Here is a 15112-nt window from a genome sequence, read left to right as displayed (position 1 = left end):
ACGTATCTGACCAGAGTTTACTAACCAACTAAAAGTAACACTGTATGAAATCGGATGGGAAACCTCTTATTCAGATTGATGAGCTGATCTCTACTAGCGAGTAGGGAAGGACACACATCCTTTTGTTTTAATTACCCTCACACACCCTACTGGTGTCATGCTTCCTCATAGGGTCACCCTGATGCCTAAAAGTCAGGGTGGGCTCAACCATATTTCAGGGAGCTCTTGAATAAATGCAGCCCGGGGGAGGTAAAGATTAAAAACCTGCCACCAGACCCCAGTATCCCTTTAATCGTGGATCTGATGGGGATATTAAAACAAAGGTTATGGGGTCAGACAGGATATTTATGGTCCTACGACCCTAGTGCCAACATGTTTCAGAATGACTGGCCATATTGGTCCGGGACTTTCTTCAGGACAGAGAATATAGTAGTCCTCCCTGGACGAAAGGACTAGTTGGGGGAATGCCATACCCTATTTTTATTTTTAGGGCAGATAGCTGCTCCTAAACTACCTACTTATAGATCATGAATCTATGTTCAGTGGTCACAGAAAGGAAAAACGAAAAAAAAAAGATCATAGTGCACTATGTTTATCAGTACACTTCAGACTTTCCCAAATGTGACTTGCTTCAGCCTGAACCCAAAATCTCTGAAATGCAGGGTGCTCAGATCACGTCATACTACATATCTGCTACAAAGCATCTGCAGTGACATATACATTTGCCAAATGTAGCTTGGTGGTAGAATTGAATATTGTGGCAATGTGTTGCAAAACTGTCAATATTCACCTGTGCTGGCGCGTGTCCATTCTCTGTGAAGACTCGTATCTGTGTCTCTCTCATCAAACCGTTAAAAACACTATCATTCATGGTGCATGTCCTCTCACTAGCATTCACACTCGTCAACCTTACCCCATCTCAGAAGAGTAATCGTATCTCTGGGGACTCCGAGACAGGGGTAGCCCTTTAGTCAGACTCTGTTAGTTTCCAGCATCATGTTTAAAGTGCATTGAAATCAGCGTAGTGGAACAAGTGAGAGACAGAAAAGACAGCAGTCAGTTGCCAAAATCTTAATCTCCTCCAGCATCATGCGAGTAAACATACCTGTTGATGTAGAGACTGAAGTTGTCGTCTACTTACATCCTCAAGGGTCCCGCCACGCGGTGTAACCTGTTCGGTTCGTGTCCCCGGGCTTGGTGCAACTTTCAGACTGGGGAAATTCAATTAAATGCCTATCGTGAACGTTGGAAATGCCGGAGGAGCGTTGTGCTCTCGCTGCTAAGCGGAAGTGACATGCTTGTGTAGAAGGACGCGAGTGAACAAGGGGATCATGGGAGATGTAGTCCCTTTCTGTTCACAATCGGAATTGAGATGTAAACTCCGGGGCTTAATACAAATTATTTTGGTAACCGTGCTCAACCATTAGGATGTGGCCTTGATATTTGTATAATTTTATGCTTAGAGCAATATGGTATATCTAAATAGTTCAGTGGATGCTGCTGGACAGTGACATTTTTTACATTCTGAGAAGACTTTATTAAATTCGGATGTGAACAAGACTGCTATAAAACCGGGTACAAAGTCCTGGATGTATCATGAAAGGTGTAAAAATTTACAGGACGTTTTAGTAAAGATGTGGTATTCTGAAGCATGCAGGCTCAAACTTATTTTAGCTACAGGATTTATCCGCCTGGGAACATGGGTGTGCCATGAAAAGAAGGGGGACAGGGCTTAAACTACCGAGAGATGTGCTGTGTTTTTATTGGTAGGGGCATTTTTATTAGGTTGGGCAAAGCAATGGTACAGATGTCGCAAAGATAAATACGTAAGCTAAAGGTAAAAGTACCGATTGTGATGTATGGACTGCTCATCTGTTAAGTTGATTACAAGGTATACAGTTATTCAATCCGTTCTTGTGTGTCTTTAACCCCTTCCATGCTCATGACGAGCTCAGCTCGTCATGAGGCACAGTTGAGCTGTGCTGATGACGAGCTGAGCTCGTCATGACACCAGCAAAATAGCAATTTCCAGCACAGGGGAAAAATAACCACAGCAGCGATGTGGTTAACCTATAGACCCAACGCTGTTCACGTTCAAGTCGTTTTTTTGTTAAGTTAACTGTGCTCTGTACCTTTTCAGTTATTCTCCACTTTGTCAGTGTCACTGTCCCTTTTCTAGGTAGTGAGCAGTGAGTTTTGTGGTTTGATGGCACGTCTGATGGTACTGCGATGTTCACTTATCCTAACTTTTATTCTCCTGCTGGTCATACCAACATATCTTAGCTGGCAAGGACATTGGATTAGGTAAACAACGTTATCTGTATTACAATTAGTTTGTTTGTTGTTCCCATGGGTATCGCAGGTCTAAGTCAATTAGTTTGGAATGCTCTTTTAGTGGGCACACCACACACGATCCACAAGGATAGTGTCCCACTACCGGGCGTTGGTTCCACAGTATGAGTTGATTGATCTGTTTCGGTTTGTATGTGTTAGTGTGTATCAGGCTTTTGTTCCTTCTTAACCCCTTCCATGCTCGTGACGGAACGGTTCCGTCATGAGCATAAGGTGGCCTGTGCTTATGACGGAACCGTTCCGTCATGGTTCCATAGGCCCAATGGAACGTTCAGCCCCGGGGGGAAATCCGCGCAGCACAGAAGGGGTTAAGGAAAACATTGGTTTCTCAAATGTTTTTTTTTTATGTGAGAATGGGCCATTTTTTGTTAATAATCTTCTTGATCTGGTTTGAGGCGGTATTGTATGTGGTGACACAGATTAATGTGTCTGTCTCACTCTTCTGAAGAGTCTCTAGAAGGGCTGCCCTGGGTGTGTTCTGTGATCTTTTTATTGCCTTTTCAATGATTGTTTTAGGGTAAGCTCGCTGTTCTAGTTTATTTGTTAGGATTTCTGCTTCCTTCTTGTAATGGGACAGGTCCGCAGTTTCTACAGATCCTCAAAAACGGACCCACTGGTAAATTCTCTTTAAGGGAGCGAAACGCAATAAGCTATTTGTATCTGTAGGTTTAGTGTATAGTGAGGATACCAAAGTACAATGAGGTTAATATCAAGAAAGGAGACCATCTCACTATTGGAAGACAGTGAAACGTAGGTGAGGATTAAGATGATTAATCCACTCAGAACTCCGTAAGGCTGGTTAAAATTCCTTTCCAAATCACCAGGATATCGACTACATACCTGTACCATTACATACCTGTACCATTTACAGAGAGTTAGAGAAAGGGTTATTCTTCCAAATGTACTGGTCTTCAAAATATCCCATGTACAGGCATTCTATACTTGGCGCAAATGTGCTGCCCATGGAAGTCCCATGGACTTGCTGGTACATCTGATTTTCAAATTTAAAAGAATTCAGTCGGAGCCATTCGAGCTAAGGTGATACAGCTGACTGGTGCATCCCATTGCCACTCCTCCTGTGTTAAACGTTCTTAAACAACAGAGACTTTCTTCTTGAGGGATGCTGGTGTACAATGCTTCCACATCCAGATACACCATGATGTTTTCCTTCAAATTGTATTGGAGATCTGCATGGAGATTGTGCAGATGTTTGGTGTCTTGGACTCAAGTTCTTATGCGTGTAACTAGTGGTCTCAAAAGCCAGTCTGTATACACTGACAGTGCTTCAAGGATGGACCCTAAGCCCGAAACAATTGGTCAGCCGGAAGGTGGAAGTCTGCCTTTGTATATATTCGGTATGGTATAGAAGATAGGCACCCTGGGGTCATCCGCATTGAGGAGATCACGTTCCTTTTTAGTGATCTAGTTCTCTTCTAGAGCTTTGGTAGTTGGTGTTTCAATGGTCTTAATCCGCGAGGTAGGGTCCTTGTTGATTCTCCTGTAGTACTTCTCCACTGCCAAGAGATTCATGCATACCGTCCTGTAAGCATTGGTGATAAATGATCTATAAGTAGGTAGTTTAGAAGTAGCTATCTTCCCTAAAAATAAATTCTGATAGATACATCTACCAGTGGATTCCTCACCTTGTGAATATCCCCCTTGCGTCAGCAACATTCGGAAATTCAATTTGTAGCTTCGCGCCGACGTGGACGTCATAGAGACACGGCATCGCTCGCGACTCCGCTGATGTTACTGACTCCTACAATAGGCCCACGCTGGCGTGATGACATCAGTTCCCTTTTTTCAGCGTTGTCGACGCTAACGCTTTCGGGATACTCAGTAGCTTTTGGTAACTCTGTTACTGTTTTTCCTTGTTTTCTTGTTCTCTTGCCTCTGTCTCCCTAAAATGTCGACTAAGACCGGATTTAAGCCCTGCAGGGTGTGCGGGAAGATGATGTCCATTACGGATCCGCACCAAGACTGTATTTGGTGTTTAAGCTCCGACCACGACGTGGATGGATGTTCATCGTGCCGAAAAATGAACCCAAAGGCCCTGCGAGAGAGGGAAACCAAACTTCTTGTAGCGAAGCTGAAAGCCGACAAAGGTAGGAAGACTTCAAGATCCCGCTCAATGAGGACGAAGTCGAGGTCGAAGTAAAGATGGAGATCTTGAGAGGCATCGGCTTCGAAGTCCTCGTCGGAACATGCTTCGAGGTCGCATAAGCAGCACAAGAGAAGGAGGCATGAGTCTCGACGTCATTCAGGTGAGAAGTCGGGCTCGAAGTCTAGGTCGCCCAAAAAGGTTCGATCGAAGGTGATCCCGCCGCAAGAGAATTCGGATCGGGAAGGTGAGGCCTCGCCTTAGGAGTCACAAGTTCATTCTCCGGCTCTGGCTTCTAATCCAACTCCGACGCCGTCTCCAGAGGAGGAGGAGGAGGAAGTTCCTGTGGAGGAAGAAGAATGGGCGCCTGTAGAAGAGCCGGATTCGAACCTACCTCGATCGGCCTGAGGGTGTTCATCCATCTTTTACTGCACCAGGCCAGGACCCATCTGCGTTCCTGAAAACTATGTATGGCATATTCTCGAGGTCATGGTACCCCTCTGGTGCACCTTCGGGTCCCATGGGTCCACTGGCATTTAATTTGGGTGTTCCACACTCTTATGCCCCGGCACCATTCATGACGTTTATGCCAGCCCAGACGCTGCCGTGGCAGTACCCGGCTCCGCCGAGGTCGACACCGGCACGGCCGATGTCGACGACTCCGATATCGGTGTCCCCCGCTCTAAGCAGACCTTTGGAGCATCCATCTGGACCATCGGATTCGGTACAGACGTCGGCTCCGGCTCCGTCGTAGTAGATGGTGGATCCGGCTGCGAGGCGTGTAAAAGAGGTCCAGGAGGGAAGCACAACGCCTCTTGGAGGAACGAAGGTACATCGAGTCTCATCCAGACTTGGAGGAAGGTGAGCTGGATGAGGATTGCTTCGAAGAGCTGGCTGATGCTAGTGGCCTAGATTTTTCCCCAGAGTGGGAATTCCCATCCGGTCCGGATGCGCCTTCAAAGGATGTCCAGCCATATCATGTGGTAATGAGGAAGGCAGCAGGACTTTTAGATTTGACATTACCAACTGTTGAATTTAAGTCAAATCTGCTTACGGAAGTACTCCATTCACCAAACATAGCAGTGGAGCCGTTACTCCCATTTAATGAGGCTTTAACTGAACCCATTATGGAGGTGTGGAAAAAGCCTCTTTCTGCACCTGCTGTTTCAAAAAGTGTGGCGAGGAGATAAAGGGTGGCACCGGAAGATCCTGTCTTTTTAACATCTCACCCTTCTGAAAGCCTGGTAATTCAGGCTGCGTGCTCTAAGAAGTCAGTTGGTGCTTTTCCCCAGGTGCCTGGTGACAAGGAGGCCAAGAAGCAAGATCAAGTGGCCAAGAAGACATTCTCTTCCGCAAGTATGGCGTTAAAGTCAACAAATGCCACTTGTCTCATGGGGAGGTATGTGCACGCACTTATGGACTCAATGCGCACGTTGATTCCGAAGATTCTGGATGACAGCAGGGGTGACTTTGAGGAGGTGTTGTCTGATACTCCAGCAGCAGCACGTCAAGTTATCCAAAGCGGTCTAGATACTGCTGATTCTGTGGCACGGATCATGGGCACTGCGGTAGCCACAAGAAGATCAGCTTGGCTAAAATCCTCTGATTTTTCAGCAGACGTGCAGGCAGCACTGTTGGATCTGCCATTTGATGGAGTTGGACTCTTTGGCAAGAAGGCAGATACAGCCTTAGAGAGGTTTAAAGACAGCAGAGCAACTGCTAAAGCTCTTGGTCTTCAAGTAAGAGGTTCAACGACCAGGCAATTCAGAGGTTTTGGACGCTCTTCATTTCGGACCTATAGACCAGGTCAGCAGCAGCAACAGCAGCAGCAGCAAAATACCTTGTATAGGTCATACAGGGGAAAGCAAAGGTCTCGTCCTTGAGGACGTAAAGCCTCTTCCTCCTCCCTCTCCTCCAACCCCCCAGCCACAGAAAAGCAGCCCTAGATCCGCCATTCAGGATCATGTGGGTCCGGTGGGGGGGTCGGCTTACCTACTTTCTTCAGGATTGGGAATCGGTTACATCAGATCTTTGGGTTCTCAATCTCGTAGAAAATGGGTATGCCCTTACCTTTCGGGAATTTCCTCCCAATTACCCTCCTTGGCAAGGTTATTGCACAGAGGAACATCTGTTACTTCTACAGGAGGAAGTACAGGCTCTGTTAAGAAAGGGTGCGATAGAGGTGGTTCCAGAGCAGGAAAGGGGTAAAGGATGCTACTCCCGGTATTTCCTGATCCCCAAGAAGGATGGCAGACTTCGTCCAATCCTGGATCTCAGGATCTTGAATATCTATCTGAAACAAAAGAAATTCAAGATGCTCACCCTTGCACAGGTTCTTCAAGCACTGCTGGAAGAAGACTGGATGGTGTCGCTCGACTTGCAGGATGCGTATTTTCACATACAAATCCTGAAGTCGCACAGGAAGTATCTCCGTTTTACGGTGGGGTCGCAACACTACCAGTTTGCGGTCCTTCCTTTTAGGATTACTACTGCGCCTTGAGTCTTCACCAAGGTGATGGCGGTGGTGGCAGCCAATCTCAGAAGGTCTGGAATCCCGGTATTCCCTTATTTGGACGACTGGCTGATCAAAGCAGAGTCGTCTGAGAAAGTGCTCCAACATCTGCAAGAGACAACCCAGTTGTTGTACAGGTTGGGTTTTTCAATAAATGTACCCAAGTCTCACCTGGTGCCCTCCCAGCACAACCTGTTCATAGGTGCGGTTCTGGATAAAACTGCGTGGCGTGCATTCCCTCCTCCTTAAAGATTCGCGACATACAGGAAATGATACCTTTATTTTACAGTGGAGCTGTTGTTCCAGTCCTGAAGGTCCTTTGCCTGCTCGGTCTGATGGCTTCATGCGTTCTGTTGGTCAACAATGCACGCTGGCACATGAGGGCGCTCCAGTGGTGTCTCCGCAGGCAGAGGTATCAGCACAACGGAGATCTTAGGGAGTCAGTGAGGATCTCCAGAGAAGCTGCAGCGGATGTGTCTTGGTGGGGCGTGGAAGGCAACCTGTCTCAAGGGAAGCCTTTTCATCTGCCTCATCCGGTGGCCACAGTTATAACGGATGCATCCACTCTAGGGTGGGGTGCTCTTCTGGGGGATCTGGAGGTCAAGGGTCTTTGGTCTCCAGAGGAAAGGTTGCTTCATATCAACCTTCTGGAATTGCGGCAGATACGTTTGGCACTCAAGGCCTTCCTTCCCTTCGTGGTCGGTCGGTTCAAGTCCTGACGGACAACACGACTGCGATGTGGTATATCAACAAACAGGGAGGAGTGGGGTCGCAGTGTCTCAGCAGGGAGGCACTGCGGGTCTGGTCCTGGGTTCAGGACCATCAGATTTGTCTGATGGCAAATCATCTGGCCGGGGTTCTGAACGTTCGTGCAGACAATCTGTCTGCAGTTCTCGGCCGACCACGAGTGGAGGCTCCATCCAGAGGTAGTTCGCGACATCTTTCAGATGTGGGGAACTCCTTGGGTGGACCTGTTTACCACTCACGAGAATGCTCACTGACTGTCATTCTGCAGTCTCCAGTATCTGATGCAAGGAGCCTTGGGGGACGCGTTTCAGTTGAGTTGGGGAAGTCAACTCCTTTACGCGTTTCCTCCCATACCCTTGATTCCTTGGGTTCTGAGGAAGATTCTCCAAGACCGGGCCCAAGTTACATTGGTCGCCCCGGATTGGCCGAGAAGGGTGTGGTATACAGATCTTCTCCACCTCTCCTCTCACCCGCCGCTACGTCTCCCTCTCAGGGCAGACCTCCTCTCTCAGATGGAGCGGCAGGTACTACACACCCACCTCCAGACATTACACCTTCATACCTGGAGATTGAACGGGGCAACCTGAATTCCTTTTCTCTCCCGCCTGATGTGGTGGATGTCATTTTGTCAGCCAGGCGTGACTCCACTAAGTCCATATATTCTTACAGATGGTCAAGATTTGTCGCATGGTGTGGAGAGAAAACAATTGACCCTTTGAAAGCCAATTTATCTGATGTTCTCCAGTTTGCTTTTTCTGGCGCGGCAAGGGCTTGCTGTTGCAACAGTTAAGGGCTATCTTTCAGTGCTGTCGGCATTTCTCTGCTTGCCAGACCAGCCATCTTTTTTAGTCTCCTGTAGTGCTGAGGTTTTTGAAGGGCCTCACAAATAAGTTCCCTCCTATTCCTTTTATTGTGCCTCAGTGGGACTTAAATCTGGTCTTGACCTTTTTGATGGGTGCTCCCTTTGAGCCCCTTCACAAATGTCCTATGAGGCTCTTGACTCTAAAGACAGTCTTCCTCGTTGCAATAACATCAGCAAGGAGGGTAAGTGAGCTACAAGCTTAGTTCCAAGCCCCCATTCGTGACCATTCATGCTGATCGAATGGTTCTTAGGACCAGGGCTGCTTTTCTCCCTAAGGTGGTGACTCCTTTCCACCTTGGTCAATCCATTACCCTTCCTACCTTTTATCCTCCCCCTCACCCTTCCAAGGAGGAGGAGAGACTGCATCGTCTAGACCCAAAGAGGGCTGTAAGCTTTTACATGGACAGAACGAAAGACTGTCGTATGGATGACCAGCTCTTCATTGGTTTTGCTGTTTGTAAAAAAGGAAGAGTGGTCCATAAAAGAACATTATCAAGATGGATCATCCTCTGCATTAAGATCTGCTACTCTTTGGCCGGTAAGGAACCACCAGAGGGTATACAGGCTCATTCTACAAGGGCGAAGTCGTCAACTTCAGCATTGGTTAGAGGTGTGCTTGTAGAGGATATTTGCAGAGCCGCGACTTGGACCCCCCTCCACACTTCACTTTCGCGAAGCATTACTGCTTAGATACCGAATTGAGGAGGGAGAGTCACTTTGCGCACTCAGTTCTCCAAGACTTCCTGGTTTAGAAGAGTGGACACCCTCCTCCGGGAGTGGGGACTGCTGTGGGACTCTATTCACAAGGTGAGGAATCCACTGGCAGATGTATCTATCAGAAGAACAAGTTACTTACCTTCGGTAACGCTTTTTCTGGTAGATACAGTATCTGCCTGTGGATTCCTCACTGACCCGCCCGCCTCCCCGTTGTCCACTCTTCTATGCCAGAATTACTGTAATGTTTTTACTTCAAGGTCAAGAAAATGTGTTATTTCAAATGTTTTCTGCATTTGCTTCCCTGTGTGTGTTACCTTGACTATTGTGTACTGTGTATACTGTGTATATATCTACTGTCATTGGTCCATCCGTGTGCCTCGAAGGCACAGAAAAAAGGGCGGAACTGATGTCATCACGCCGGCGTGGGCCTATTGTAGGCGTCGGTGACATCAGCGGAGTTGCGAGCAATGCCGTGTCTCTATGACGTCCAAGTCCACATCGGCGCGAAGCTACAAAAAGAATGTCCGAATGTTGCTGACACAAGGGGGATATTCACAAGGTGAGGAATCCACAGGCAGATACTGTATCTACCAGAAAAAGCGTTACCGAAGGTAAGTAACTTGTTCAATAGGGTCAGGCATTATACTTTTTGTTCTAGTAAGAATTAAAGTTAGGGAGTCTAATCAGGTTTTTGTTAACGTAGCTCTAGTTTGTACAAGCTTCGTTATCTTGAAGCAGTTAATTTATCAATGAAATGTTCTCTTCGTAAACCGTTGTCTAATAAGCGTCTCCCCTTTAAAGCCTGTGCCTTGTTCAACTGGTTACAAAGTAGTGACTACATGGGGTTGCAAATTACTTAATTAGGGGAGGATTGTTAGGCAGACATTTGTAAATCTGTTCATACATTTTCAAGACTTTTTGATTTTGACACTAGGGTGCGATGCATATGAAATCAGAAGCCACAAGAAATGGAAGAGTGAGATTAATTTTTTTTTATTGTATAGAGAAGCACTTCAGGGGAAAATTAGTGAAATATATTTATCATTTGACTTCATCGCGATTAATTTTCATATCGTTTAAGTGGATGCTTTGGTCGAAAAAAATGCTTTGATAACCAATTGTTGTATAACAGTTTAAACTCTTGTGGTTTGTAATTTGTTTTTGTAAGCTGTCATTCATATTTTTCAGCCTAAACCTATTGATGTGCAAGTAATTACACACCATATGCAGAGATATGCAGTCTGGTTTGGCGGATCAATGCTGGCTTCCACCGTAAGTTAACGCTTATCTGTTACCTCATTGAACGCTCAAAATGAATAGGCTAATTAAACACTGGTTGCTTAATAATATCATGTATCTCACATAACTGTCAACCATGTAATATGGCCCACATCATAAACCCTGAGGCTAAAGGCCGATTGATTTGTAAATGGCACCAGAATCTAGACATTTCAATATAGAACCATATTACATGTTGCCAGTTTTGTATTTTTGTATTACATGTTTATTTTAGGTGAGTTAACTTGAATAAGATGTTTTCTTCGAAGTGCAGCCGACTACAGGCACTGACTGTAATTCATTGTTATTTTTAAGTTTAACTTTCATGACTGAAGGAGTGATAAAGCAATAGGCAATAATTGAGGTTCTGTGAAATTATTTGATCTATGGCTATAGGTCTACCACATAGTCATGGGTTTGACATTTGCAACATAATTTTATAGGTTTGACAACGAATGTTTCCAGCTCAAATGGATGAAAATAGGATTTACAAAGAAAGTGCTACATTATTATTTGTTGCATAATTTAGTTATCCTTTTCGCATAACCTGAGTTATCCTGACAATGGTAAAGATCTGTAGAGTGGTTTCAGACTGTGACAAAGAAACCCATATTTCATGGTTCTTTGTGAAACCTAGGATTTTATATTGACGCATGTTTTATAATAAAATCCCCCCAATTATGCAGTATCTGTGGTATGTGTGTATGTATGTTCGTGTGTGTGTGTGTGTGTGTGTGTGTGTGTGTGTGTATATATATATATATATATATATATATATATATATATATATACACACACACACTCCACTTTTGGTTACCACTGTTTCACCAGAAAGACGACACAGCAAAGGTAGGGTTCCAAACGTTTTATTTTGCTTTTAAGGCTGCTTCGCCTTTCGGCAGGATCCCCTGCCTTGCTCACACATCGAACACCATTTAATTTTCACAATTTAAACTTTTTTTCTGACATCACATGTTCATAGAAACCAACAATAGACTGTCTCTTTTTTGTTCTCTTTTCCCATTTTTTATGCTCTATTTTGTTTTCAATATCCTCATTTTACAACTGCTCTTATGTTTCATGCACACATATATTTATTTTAATTTTTTTCACTGTTTTCCTTTTTGTCTTTTACTAACGAAAGAATGGCTGACTATTTTTAACATACAATTCAATTAGCTTTATTGTGCCATATTTGACTATTTTTTTTACATACAATTCAATTAGCTCTATAGTGCCATATTTTGCTTGAAATGTATCGGGCTGGATCTCTTTTTGCTTCACAAAGACACTTGGCTAGGTGTGAACCATGTAATCACTTGCTGCCACCAGGGTCTCACTTGATGGAATAATGGTTCTCATGGTACTTTCATCACTGCATTTGGTGTTTCTGTATGGGAATATCAGTCAATGTATAGACGTAAAGAGACAAATTCCCCCCTCTTATAGTTTTTTAATATTTCCATCTGCCTACAGTTGTAGGATTACGTTATTTGTTGGTTCATAAAGTGCAAGCTCTTTGTGCATATATATATATATATATATATGTGTGTGTGTGTGTGTATATATATATATATATGTGTGTGTATATATTATGTGTATATATATATATGTGTGTGTGTGTGTGTGTGTATATATATATATATATATATATATATATAATCACCAGCATGCCACTCCAGAAATGAAGAGGTGAAGGCCACTCAGGAGAAACGTTCGGGAGATCTTTATTTAAGCAGCTCGCGTATAATGCATTTCGGCCATCTCGGCCTTCGTCAGATACAGCTGTGTGCAAGGTATCGCTCCACCCCCACCTTTCACTGTCCTTAGTCTCTCCCATTGGTGGAAGTCCACTGACCAATGGTCACATGTCCGCAACTCTGCTGCAGGGCGGCTACAGCTCCCAGAATGCTGTATTGCTGGTATGTGTTGCCTGGGATCGACTATATATTACCTACTGGCGGTCGCCAGTAGGTGTATATATAGTTAGGATTTTTTCTCTATGGGACTTTTGAAAATTCTATGTCTAATAACTTTGGCGTTTGTGGACGGAATCGGCTGAAATGTTCAGGAAAATGGCACATTTTGTTTCTGAGCAGCCCCTGAAAATTTGGGGGGGTTTCGTCAAGGGGGGTCCCAAAACGCGTTTTTCCCATTCATTTTTCCATAGGGCGTTTGGCCTCACTTTTAGCTCGAACGGCTGAATGGATTTGCACGAAACTTGGCAAAATTGTAGGGACTGTTAGCCCGATGTGCCTTTGCTAGGTCTCAATATATGTGCTCCAGTGGATTTTGAGAAATTAACGTTTTAAAAAAGATATATCTGTGACAGCGTCCCGGGTAGCGCTCCGGTTCGCGAACTTTTCGCGTAACGGAACTTTGCGAAGCTGATTGGCTCTCCGGTGTCTGTCAACATTCTAAACAGTCCGGAACGGCCGCCATCCTGTCTCTCGGTAGGATCGAGAGACAAGAGGAGGAGAAAAACGAAGGGGGAATTTAATGAAAGGGGGCAAGGTAGACCCCTCTTGACCCCCTAGGAATGATGTTTGGGTTATTAAAGGGTCCCGTGGGGCAAATAAAAAAAAATTTGATTTTTTGCGGTAGAAGCGCTTTCCGGGACGCGAAACGGGAATTCGCCATTTTGTGTTTCGTTTTAATTAAATTACAAGATGGAGGAAAAACAATGTGAGAAATGGGTATAAGGGGGTACGGGAGACGTATCCTGACCCCCTATGTTTTCTGAGGGTGGCTGAGGATGCTCATATATGTTGATACATGTCTTCCAGCGGCTGCGCGTTTTATTTATTTTTTTTTTTTTTGCTGCGTGACGTCTGTTAACGTTCGATTCGAAGGAAATCAGGAAGTGTTGACCGCCATTTTGACACTGCGAGTAAATATATTGTTAAAAATAATTGTTATAAATTAATCCGTATTGATAAACATTGTCTGCGCCATCTTGCTTTTTTTCCAATGCCACACTTTTGTCGTGCACGGCAGCCATTTTAGATGCCTTGACCAGACCCACTCTCTGCACGCCGCCGATCCTCAGCATGGCTCCCCACCCTCGCAAGCATCTCCCCCACGCACTGGTCACCCCCGCTCTCTCTCTCTCATGCATGGGCCATAAACCTCCCCCCATCTGCGCTGCTCTTCCCTGAGAATCACACCCTGTGCCCGCCACCTCCCTTTCACCCTATTCACTACCGCACCCTCTGACACTCCTCTTCCTCTGTGTCTGATTGTCCAGGCCGGTCCCAGGCTATCACCTAGCCCTGCGGATGTAGTTTATGGCTCCAACTGTAAAGAATCATCCCTCTTCAAAGGAGTTACAGTAGATCAAGGCCCCCACCCCATGAGATCCGTCACACCACACGCGTTCCTACTATCTGATAACGACCCTGTATTGTGATTGGGGAGGGGATTCTCACTGTGAGGGTGTGTGGGACCGAGCCTGAAGCGGAAGATTCCAGGGATGCCTTTTTGTACATCAGTCTTCACAATTATGTGTCACATTAAAAATATAAAGCACTCCAACAAAGTAGTAGGATTATAACACTTTAATAACTTATAAATATATACAACGCTCCAACAAAGTAAACACGTTTAAAAAAAAATGTAAGCAAAGCAACAATAAGCTGCTGTGAGGTGGCGTCAGTAGCGGTCTGTTGTGCGAATAGTCCGAAGGCAGCACAACGCGCTGAGATCTGGACGGCCCCCAGGTGATGTCCTTTACTTTCCGCACTGGTCTTGGCATCCTACAATGGCCTCTCCCCCCCCTCCCCAGGTGGAGGCACCTCATGTGCAGTGCGGCGCCCCTTACCGTTTCACTCGCCGTTCAGCAGAGTTGCGCCCGCACTTGCTGCTACAGTAGGCCGAAGGCAGCACAACGCGCCGAGATCCGGATGGCACCAAGGTGGTGTCCAGCAAGTTTCACTGGTGTGGCCATCCTACAATGCTGTGCCGAAAGACGGCGTGGGGTGCCCGGGGGGGGCGGGGGGAAGGCGGCGCAAGCGGGCCTCTCCCGCCTCCCCAGGTGGAGGCACCTCATCTGCCGTGGGGCGCCTCTTAGCGTTTCACTCGCCTTCCAGCTGAGTTCCGCCCGCTCTTGCGGCACAGTGCCTCACCCTCCATCCAGCTGAGTTCCGCCCGCTCTTGCGGTACAGTGACTCACCCGCCATCCAGCTGAATTGCGGCTACTCTTGCAGTGCAGCGATAGCCGGCTGCAACAGGATTCTCAAAATGGTGGCCAGCTCTTTGGATTTGGGCCTGGTCCACTAAAGACACCTTGGAACTCGGACGCTTGCCTGCTGGGGCATGGGCCCCATTCATGAAAGCGTCCCCTCTTTCGACTGATTGTTCTTGTTGCCTATCTCTTCTGTTGTCATTTAACGGAACCTTTTTGGACTGCCGAAAGGGGTTCTGGTCCGACCGCTGGTTGGTGGAGACATTTTGACTATATCCTGGACCTGCCCGGCCTCGCCCAAAATGGCGCCGGTATAAATGGGACTCGGAACTCCTTGTTGTGTACTGGTTGCCCAACCTT

At 46.0% G+C, this 15112-nt stretch overlaps 1 protein-coding gene across 1 annotated transcript in view; it reads left to right on the top strand.

Annotated features, from left to right (window-relative positions):
* The window catches only part of ACTR3 (actin related protein 3), a 478950-nt gene that overhangs the window by 414672 nt on the left and 49166 nt on the right, over positions 1-15112 (top strand). The window contains exon 11 of the mRNA XM_086957055.1: positions 10480-10563. Within this exon, the coding sequence (XP_086813181.1) occupies positions 10480-10563 (84 nt within the window). The remainder of the gene's footprint in view (positions 1-10479; positions 10564-15112) is intronic.

This window comes from Lissotriton vulgaris, chromosome 2_1 (assembly GCF_964263255.1).
Source record: "Lissotriton vulgaris chromosome 2_1, aLisVul1.2, whole genome shotgun sequence".
Classification (NCBI taxonomy): domain Eukaryota; kingdom Metazoa; phylum Chordata; class Amphibia; order Caudata; family Salamandridae; genus Lissotriton; species Lissotriton vulgaris.
The sequence above is the reverse complement of the archived record's forward strand: the minus strand, read 5'-3'. Positions and strand labels throughout refer to the sequence as shown.